Below are 11,152 nucleotides of genomic sequence, written 5' to 3' on the forward strand. Positions count from 1 at the left end.
CTAATATATGATCCTAATTAAATTTTATGTATAGGTAAAAATTAATGTATCCTTTCATTATGACTGTGCACAAAATAACTACGTGCTTTGGATAACCGCTAGGGCCCATGTTGGAAACTCAAACACTCGAGCTAAGGGTGTTGGATGGGCAAACTTTATTCATTAGTTATGTGTGGCCCTCTAAAACTAAAGTTGTTCCCATTCAATGACACTCGAAACCTGATGGGCTTCTCTTTAGCCATGTTTTCATTTAATTATTATTTATGCGGAGGAAAATAAACGTGCCATAATAATATCATCCATACAGTGGTACTCAAAATACCGTTAATTGTTACCGCAGTTCCCTTATAATAAGGCTCGTGCCAAATTTGATCGTTTCCAAGCACGATGAATGTTTCGTAACAATTCCTAAGTATATATATGGCTATACTGTATACTAGCATACACCTGTGACTTTGTTAGCATTAAATTACCAAAGGTATTACGGTATGATTGATCCCACCAAAAGATTTTCATGTAAAATGTTGCCAAGATGAAACCATAAGGCTCGCTGTCAAAAAGTTATCAGATCTCTTGTAGAGCCAATCTTCTAACTCTACAAGTCCTAATTCTACACCTAGTCAAAAAATGAGGCTTGGCCGTTTCGTCAGATTTAATTCAAGCCATTTGACTTATTTTTGCATTGACTTCGGTATTATTAATTTAGTTAAATGATCAATACGTCGCATGATCATAAGAACGCTGATATCAGTTTTCTTGTAGATATAATATTATCTGAACATCAAAATATTCAAAGCATTTTAACCTCTTTTTTTACAGAAAAATTCTGAAAAGTTTATCAAAGTTGATTTGTTACTTAAATTATGTCCGTCAGAGCGGAAATAGAAGCCTCTCGGAACGGAACTTCGTTGATCTGCCTTTTTTGCGCTTCGTAGCTGTATGTTTCAACAGAAACATTATTAGGTCAAGAAATGAATGCTTAAAGACGTTGTAGAGGGAAATGCTAGGAACACAATTTTTGACTCCGTAACTTTGTTTGGACTAGTTAGGAGGTGAACATATCAAAAGTCCCCGGCTGTAGCCCCGCTGCTGGGGGGTACAGGGGGGTAAGAAGGTCGAATTTTTCGGTTTTTCATTGATATCTTGGAAACTTTGCGTCTTAGCGACATGACTACTAAGACAAACCGAAAGCTGATAAAATTAGTTACAAGTTTTATTCTGTCAAGTTTTTCGATATCATGAATAGTTTTTGAGATACCCGCTCTTGAAAGTTTATTTAGGGATTTTAATTTTATCTTGATATCTACGTCAGTGAAGCTGTTAGGCCATGTTTGGTATCATTTTCGTATAAATCGGGGGTGCTGAATTCATTTATGGTATCACATTGACACCATTCCGAAGTAAAACCAAAATTTAAAAATAAATATTTTTTTAAATCCCTCTTCACGCTTAAACCGCTGAACCAATTTCGTTGAAATTTGGTATAGAAATAGTTTAAATCTCGGCACACGACATAGGATAGTTTTTATAACCAAAAGCATCTTTTGAGGGTGTGAAAAGTGGGGTTGAAGTTTGTATGGGGAGTCAATAACCGCTGAACCGGTTTAGATGAAATTTAGGACGGAATACATCTGTGATTTAGATGAAAGTGATACCAAACATGACTTCAAACCTTACCTTGAGCAGAATTAACCTCAGGAATTCAGTTTCGTCGACGAAGTTGAATTCCCCCCATACTCCATTTCACAACTTTAAAGGATGATTATTGAGATAAAAAGTATCTTATGTCCTGTCTTGGGACTCGAAATATCTGTATACCAAATTTCAATTAAATCGGTTGAGCGGTTTAAGCGTGAAGAGGAATTTAAAAAAAAGGTATTTGTTTAAAGTTTATATGTTTTTTCTCAGGAATGGTGTCAATGTGATACCAAAACTGAATTCAGCACCCCTGATTTATATGAAAATGATACCAAACACGGTCTAGCAGCGTCACTAATGTAGATATCAAGATAAAATTGAAAGCCCTAAATAAACTTTCAAGAGCGGATATCTCAAAAACTATTCAATATATCGAAAAACTTGACTGAATAAAACTTGTAACAAATTTTATCAGCTTTTGGTTTGTCTTAGTAGTCATGTCGCTAAGACGCAAAATTTCCAAGATATAAGTGAAAAACCGAAAAATGAAACCTTCTTTCCCCCCTCTACCCCCTAGCACCGGGGCTACGGCCGGGGACTTTTGATATGTTCACCTCCTAACTAGTCCAAACAAAGTTACGTAGTCAAAATTGTGTTCCTAGCATTTCCCTCTATAACTTCTTATTGCTTGGCCTATATACACATTTTACTGTGATTGTTATATTATTTATTCCCATGCAACATAAAATATCTAAACATTGACAGTTATAATTTATAAAATGTCCTTAAGATAATTATTTGCTCTCAGAGGCTTGTCAATAAAATTATGAATAAAGTCATTGCTAACAGTCATGCTAATGTGTATCGTTTACAGTACATTATGGCCATTTAAATTTTCGACATAGGTAATTACCGCACTAGTGCGGTCATGTTTTGATTTATCGGTACTCGTTGCGAATTTCTATTTTTCGGATTATAAAATTGTATAAAAACTAAACACATATGAACTAGTGTTTAGTTTTTATACAATTTATATTACAGTATTAATATAAATTAGTTTTAATCTATAACAATACGAAATCAAAGGTGTATTATGGATGGATTTATCCACGTGATAAAATAACAGTCACTTTTTAACATCGGGCGATTGAACGTGAAAGATACTTTTTATCACGCTGTCACGTAGACAAAAACCATTATAGTCGTATTTTTTTCTTTATTAACGTTGTAAGCTTATTGCAGTTTTTGAATACGCGTTTTCATTTTTCGTTATCCCGTGTAGCCCTCAAACCGCGTAGTGGCCTCGCAAACAGCGAAGCGCACTGCGGTTGTCGGCTTCGTTATTCGAAGCTCACTTGACACTTGTACTAACGGACTTTTATGACGAGTGTGCTTTATGGTAGGCACTTCCGTCAAAGTGAGAATGAATTTTTGAGTGCGTTAGAATATTTTTATGTAATATTTTTTTTTATGTAAGTGACCTTTTTATTTTAAGAGTCTTCTCGTTATTAAGCGTTATAAGGAAACATTATCACTTTTGATTTAGAACGAAGAGTAACAGATATTGATTAAACTAGTTTGGCTTTTACTTATAAATTAACGTATTGGTGGTTAAATGGTAAAAATTGCCGAGTTATTTAGGGTTTACAGTAAGATAATCAATTTACATTAGTAAGTATTACCTATACTGTCTTGTATAGTAACTGTAGATGTTATGTTAATTGTGCAAGTAGAGTCAGTGAGGGTTTCCGAGAGCGAGATATTCACTAGATGGCAGCACCGTGACGAGAGGTCTTTTTGACAGCTGCTGTCAAAATTCACCAATAAAAAAACATGGTTAAACATGATTGGTGGATTATGACAGCTAACCTTTCGACACGGTGCTGTCATCTAGTGAAAAACTCGATCGCGGAAACCCTCATTTCTCGATATCGACAAAAATTACGAAACATACGGTTAAAGGTTTGATTTAGTAGGAAAAAAATTGTATAAAATCATAATTGTGACCCATTGCGTACAATTTTTGTTTGTTTCTCGAGACTTCGAGTGTATTGCTAAGAAAAGGTGTTTTACTGGATTCGTGACCTTTGGATATATGACGTAAAATACCAGATTTTATTATTTATTATAATGTCGACTTTAAGTCGTTATCTACTGTATGAAATATAATTTATCTACATAAGTATCCGTTTTTTTATTAAAATATAAAATATGCGTACCACAACACAAAGTTTCGCCAAACAGTTTCTTGGCGATGAGCTCGCTCTTTTTATACATCAAACGCAGATACATAATTTTGCACTGGCCTACCGGCCCAGCGTAGCCTTTTTTAGGGTTCCGTAGCCAAATGGCAAAAAACGGAACCCTTATGGATTCGTCGTGTCTGTCTGTCTGTCCGTCCGTATGTCACAGCCACTTTTTTCCGAAACTATAAGAGCTATATACTGTTAAAACTTGGTAAGTAGATGTATTCTGTGAACCGCATTAAGATTTTTACACAAAAATAGAAAAAAAAAACAATACTTTTTGGGGGTTCCCCATACTTAGAACTGAAACTCAATTTTTTTTTCATAAAACCCGTACGTGTGGGGTATCTATGGATAGGTCTTCAAAAATGATATTGAGGTTTCTAATATATTTTTTTTCTAAACTGAATAGTTTGCGCGAGAGACACTTCCAAAGTGGTAAATTGTGTCCCCCCCCCCTGTAACTTCTAAAACAAGAGAATGATAATACTAAAAAAATATATGATGTACATTCCTACGCAAACTTCCACCGAAAATTAGTTTGAACGAGATAATAAATAATAAAAAATAAATAAATAAATATTACAGGACAATTTTTACACAGATCAACCTAGTCCCACAGTAAGCCCAATAAGGCTTGTGTTGTGGGTACTAGACAACGATATATATATTATAATATGCACATATATAATACTTATATACATAGAAAACATCCATAACTCGGAACAAATATTTGTGATGAACACACAAATAAATGCCCTTACCAGGATTCGAACCCGGGACCTCCTGCTTCGTAGGCAGGGTCACTACCGACTAGGCTAGGAGGCCGTTAAAAAGAAAGGAAAGGAAAGGAGATCTAGTAAGTAGTTTTTTTTAATACGTCATAAATCGTAAACCGCAATTTTATTATGTTACTTGCTGCTACGGAACCCTTCAGGGGCGAGCAGGACTCGAACTTGTTTATTTTTTTATTATGTAGGTGTACCTATACCTTAAGTCACTTATGACCAATGATTGGCATGTGTGAGAAACTACGTTTTTACTTGTCTTAAACTACATTAAATGGATTATAATGTATGTGTCTATAATTTACCTGTCATTTTCTTAACGTAACCTTTGAATATAAAAATAGTATGAGCCTGTGGAGAGAACCGGTATTTGAGTTAATGTAGGCAATAATAACAACTGACTATTTGTGATCATAATTATTTTTGTAATAAGGTCTAATTTGTAAACAATAGAATAAATATGATTAATTGGAATAACAATTCTTGAGATTCTTAAGGAAAAACAGATATACCTACTGCAGGAAAATTAAAATCGCGTCGCAGCTTAATTATAATCTATGATTACATTTAGCAATAAAACGAGTATCAGCCATATTCGAACTTTAAGATACGTCAAATAATAGATATGGAAACGATATGGATCGGATATGTCAGTGTCAAAAGTGAGGTTTCTACAAACAAAAACGTCACTTTTGACACTTGATTGACACTGACATTTGTCCAATCTATATCGTTTCCATATCTAATATTTGACGTATCTTAAAGTTCGAATATGGCCATCACTTTGTATTTATGTTGTTCAAGAAATGCATCAATACTTAGAGAGTTAGACCAAGATAAGTCTGCAGTTATTTTGATAGCCTGGACCAGCGGTCGGCAACCAGCGGCCCGCGGGCCGCATGCGACCCGCCAACCTCTCGCTTGCGGCCCGCGAGCCTCCCTGGCTATTTTGTATGTAATACTGACGAATGATACTGACGAACGACAAAGTTTGCTAAAGTCACAAATATTAACAAAGTGCGGCCCGCGTCATCTTCGTTAACTACTATGTGGCCCTTGGCTGCTAAAAGGTTGCCGACCGCTGGCCTAGACTGTGCAAGTGGTATTTTAAACGTCAATCTTCCATTAAATTATGACGTATAACAACTGTATTAAAACAACTTTTTCATGATAGCTACTACAACTCAACGATAATAGAAATAAATATTTTGTTGTAGATACACTTGTAACGCAAATAATTTCAGCGAGCGCGGACCGGAACGGGTTTATTACGTCTGAAATTGACGTCTTCCGCCGTAGTAACAATGCGTTTTAACTGTACCCATTATGAATAAAATACAAATGAAATGTTATTTCCAGTATTTCCACACTTATATTTAATGACGAAACTAAAACATAATTACGAATAATCAAGAATATAGGCTGGCAAGCAAATTTGGGAAAGGATTATATTTTAACATAGCTAATATAATTAAATAGCTTATCATAGCGACATTTTCAACAGGAGTATACTTTCAGAGTTATTGTTATTGCGGTAAAACCACAAAATAAGTAATAGTACTACCGTAAAAAAAAACTTCCTACAAAACCGAAGTTTGTCAGCGACAGCTATTTAATTAAATATTAATCCATTTCCAAATTTGCTTGCCAGCCTAAATAGTCTTGATTAATTAAGTACCTATGTCAGTCCGACTCAGTCACCTTCCTTATTAGTAGTAATTTAATAAAATGATTCGGTGAGCCAAATGCTCACTTAGGGTTTGGTTATTAAATTACTTATACAATCGTTATCATATTAATAATAGATTATTAAATACTATCCTACCTATATCCGACCTAGTAGAGTCAGTCCATGAAAAGTCTACAGCGGATTTGATAGCCCACGCAGTGTACGTGTAATTTTAAACGTCAAACTTCTATGAAATTATGACGTATAAATGACACTTGTACAGCGTGGGCTACCAAATCCGCTGCAGACATTTCTTGGTCCAACTCTAACGATAATGTACTTCACAGGCGTATAAGACCCTTGATTTAAAGATATGTAAAAAAACTTAACTTACCTTTTTGTGAGCTCACGGTATAGTTAATATCTTCAAACAGTATATGCACGGGCGGACGCTTGGCCATTCGATTGAGAGCCTTTAGGGTAGATCCAGCCCTTTCCAAAGCCGCGGGGGTCCATTGGCTCTCCTGCGCAGGCTGCAACACTAAAGGGTTGTTTTCATTGGTAGGGATCGACGAGTGTCGGGCGGCGCCAGCGATCGCTTTACGAACTAAGGGAACGTTTGACATTTTTGATCAGTTTCAAAACACGAATCACTTAAACGTCTTCTTTATATTCACTTTAGATATTTTATAACCCGATAATCACTCATAAACGCTTGTTTTTATGTTTATTAATAACGGTCAGTAAAATATACCTAATTGTAATTATTAGACTAGATTACTGGCCATCTGTCTCAAATCTTAGATTCTAACGAAACTATCTCGTATCATGACAAAATCTTTATTTATTTAATCTTTGCTGTAACTTGTGCTCTCGTAAAACTTTTTAAATTTCCGAACGTATCAACGTTCAGCCGGCATTACCAACGCGCGCGCCAGCTTTTGAAGACGCAAGGATACTAAACGTTACAATCAAAGAAACATGACGTACGAATAAGTTAAATGACTGAGTGACGACCCGTGAAAATAACTGCCGGTAATTTTACCTACTAGTTAACGTGTGATTAGCAAGAAAGGAAAACCGATGGTTACTGCTACTTTTAAAACTTGTTAGCTACTAGTTTCATAAGCGTTATGTAATAATAATTGCAGCGTTACATGTAAGTACAGCTTACGAATTAGTGGTTATTAATGCATGCGTTTCTCGGACAATGGTTTTTTAATGGCGAATACCGTATGATATACAGTATAAAATAATATTCTGTTACACCTGACTTCACCGAACGGATACTCCGCAGAGTAGGTATTCACGAAAAAAACAAACAATTTGGAAGATCTCAGCTCTTGGACAACTTAAAGTTACAAAAAAAAATGGATACAGTTATCGTAGGTATGTTATGATCAAGAGTTGACCATGACAGCGTTGCGCATAGTATATACAAGTACATATATATATTTTTTTGTATTCCTTCGCTACTACGAACATAATATATAAGTAAATTTTGGACATTTTGCTAATTTGCATACTCACTACAGATTTTATATTATGAGGTATTATGTAAGTCATACCTGCTAAACCACTTTATATGGATAATTAATAACGCAGTTACATACAAAAGATGATATAATCAGCCTAAATGGATGCTGCTATATCCCAGAAGCTTATTTCAAATTAAATAGGACGAAAAATATAAGTATATGCGAAGAATATCTATCGTTGATGTTGTTACTTTATAAACTCGACTTTTACTAAAACTGAACTAAAACTAAACTTTGTATGAAGTTACATCAAAAAATGGCGCAGAACCATTTCTACGTTATAAAATTTTCCAGTTGAAATGCAAAAGAATAAGGAGCCTTGATTTAGTAGGTAGGTACGAACACAAACATCGTAAATTATCAAATCAAAGAATACAAGAAAAAGAACATTGCGGAAAACGTGAGTATTTTCCATTTATTTTCGTTTTCAAGGTGATTTTTGGATAAAATCCACAGCTATTCAATATTATAAATTTATTATAAGTCTAGTCCTTTAAAAACCTGTTTTTATTTCTTAAATGTTAATAGTTTATTTGAGATATTTTCGATATTTAAATTTAATTTAATGTGACGTACTCGCATTTGACGCTGCGTGCGCTTCTCTGTAATGACGCGCAGAGGGTTATTTTTAGCATTACATTAGTTATTAGGACTTTTTTATTGGAAATTTCTCCTTCTTTAAGAATCTTTTTCAATAAAAAAAGTGATACCATATTTTTATTCAGTTTTACTTGTTTATAACTTTTGCAATTGTCTAATGTCTATGTGCTAACAAACTCTTCGAATACATTTTTCTGGACATCATTCCGAATGCAATGATGAATCACCCTTATTTCTAGGAGCAGTTTCTCTATTTTGAACTTGTCGACAAATTATTTTATAACTTGGATGTAAAATGACTAGCACGTACAAATATAACAGACGTTAATATAATTAATCTCGCTCTATGTTTTATCTCACTGGATGTAATTTGCATTATTTTTATATCACCTCATATACCTTGCATTATGTAGGTATTATGCATGATCACGGAATCTTACCCACCATAACTAGTGACCTGTCATGGCTATGATCATTAATTGCTTACAACGAGCAATGTATTCATCTCAAATTGCATGAATATAATTATTGTAATCTATCTATAGGAATATATTAAGTAAAGGATATTATACGATTGATAGGAGCAACTTACTTATGTTATAATTAATGTCTTGATTAACCTTCTGACAACCGTTGTCAACTTAACAGAGTTTAATTTTAACTGACATCTTTTGAAACCCGGTCGTCAGGAGGTTTGAAATATTTGTGTTTATGTCAGCAACTAGATTGTTTCACCAAACCCGTGTAATTTGCTTCGCAACATTTCCAATCGCGTAATAGATATTTAATTTACTCTGACAATTTTTTTTCAAATTTGATTTGTCTGCCCGTGAGTAAGTATGTGAGAAAGTAACACGTTATTGTAGTACAAAGGCGAACTTGTTCCTAAGAGGGTTCTTTTCCAGTTAACATACCTACATCTTTTCCAGACGAGGAAAGCCGTGACAAAACATATGTAACTTCGTATTCCTATTCTTTTTGGCCGTAACCACGGCGTCAACCTGTACGAATTGATAGTAGCACTTGCTTACGCTATCGCCATCTTAGCGTGATAATGACAATGCCTGTCTCTTCCAATTGCGCGATGTTAAAAGGTGACGGCTTTTTTATCACGTGGATAATGCCTTCCATCATACGCCTTTACATGTAATCCGGTGACAGCAGTTTCTTAAGGCAAAGATGTGTAGCTTGTGCATCGAGGGGAGTAAGAAAATATATACAAACGAGGATGTTAATTCAACAGACGCAGGCTGGAGTCATCCTTTGGTTTGCTTTTGTATCTATTTTAGTTTATTTACCGCACTCGTGTATTGTTATGTTATGCGTTATGACTATTATGATTGGTTATGATTTCCGGATTACGTTATAAAATTATAATATATGTATACATGTATGTATTAGACGGAGCATGACTGATTGTTTGTAAATAATAATTATAGCCACGCATCGTTCAACAAATTATCATTCAACAAAAAAATTATGATGTTACCTGTTAAGAGTAAGTATCTAACCTCACAATAATAGTCTAGTCCTAGAGTCGTTCCCCGCTGACTCTGCAGAGATTTTGCAATAACACAGTGTGGAAGTGACATCATAAACTTCAAATTCTATGAGGTTCCGTCAAATTCAGTGCAGAATTATAGAGTCCAATAGTCCATAATATTACAAGTAAATAACTATGTTACATTTTTCTTGGGACTAATCCCAATAAGGCCTAGTTTCCCCTCTGGGTTGGAAGGTCAGATGGCAGTCACTTTCGTAAAAGCTAGTGCCTACGTGAAATCATGGGATTAGTTGTCAAGCGGACCCCAGGCTCCCCTGAGCCGTGGCAAGAATGCCGGGATAACGCGAGGAAGAAGGACCTATGTTACATTTATATTATTGCTAATACTAAAATGCTAGATTGTTTCTTTTCAGCTAACTATAATTTGTAATTATATATGTAGGTTACATTATCATTACACTCTCGGATCCTTGATACAATGCAGTATAAACAGCAACAAGCCTAACCGTTCATCGGCGGACCTTATTACAAAAGGCATAAGGTCCACCGATGTACAATTAACAGTGTGGGTCGGTACTTTGAGTGGAATGACCAACACAGCACACTAAGTGTCTTGCTAAGAAGGACCATTATGCACGCTCTAACGGCTGCGGTAACTGATATGTGTGTAGATATGTTTAAATTTTAGGTAAACCCATTTTTGCACTAACGTAAATGAGTTCGACTTTTCCGTACCTGTGGCTTAGAGACATTACTGTGATGCATGCCACGATGCACTCAGACGGAGCCATAGCGCGTCGGGCGACCATGAATTTCAGACAAGTATATAACCTACAGAAGACCAACACGAAATTATTCATCTAGTCTAGCCATAAATTAGTTACTTGTTATGAATTAAAAGGTCTTTAATTAAGTTCTACTTAAATAAATAGAAACAAAAAAAAAGCCAATATCCAACGTTAGCATCCCTTGCGTTACTATATGCTTTTTAATGATTAAAAAATTTGTCATAAATGATGACATTACCAAACTTTGTCATTGCATATGTCATGCATAATTAGCTTGGTCTGTCTTTATGATACCTATGTGTGTAGGTAAAAATCATTTTTCTATTCCAAAGGAGAATGGGCAATTTGTCCCATGGATGTATACTATTGAGACATACCTCG

At 35.0% G+C, this 11,152-nt stretch overlaps 1 protein-coding gene across 1 annotated transcript in view; it reads right to left on the bottom strand.

Annotated features, from left to right (window-relative positions):
- Nucleotides 1–7,295, bottom strand: part of LOC134664618 (ATP-binding cassette subfamily G member 4-like) — a 144,358-nt gene extending 137,063 nt beyond the window's left edge. Inside the window, exon 1 of the mRNA XM_063521351.1 lies at nucleotides 6,736–7,295. Coding sequence (XP_063377421.1) covers nucleotides 6,736–6,967 — 232 coding nt within the window. The 5' untranslated portion in view covers nucleotides 6,968–7,295. The remainder of the gene's footprint in view (nucleotides 1–6,735) is intronic.
- Between the last annotated feature and the right edge of the window lie 3,857 nt (nucleotides 7,296–11,152).

This window comes from Cydia fagiglandana, chromosome 1 (assembly GCF_963556715.1).
Source record: "Cydia fagiglandana chromosome 1, ilCydFagi1.1, whole genome shotgun sequence".
NCBI classification, from domain to species: domain Eukaryota; kingdom Metazoa; phylum Arthropoda; class Insecta; order Lepidoptera; family Tortricidae; genus Cydia; species Cydia fagiglandana.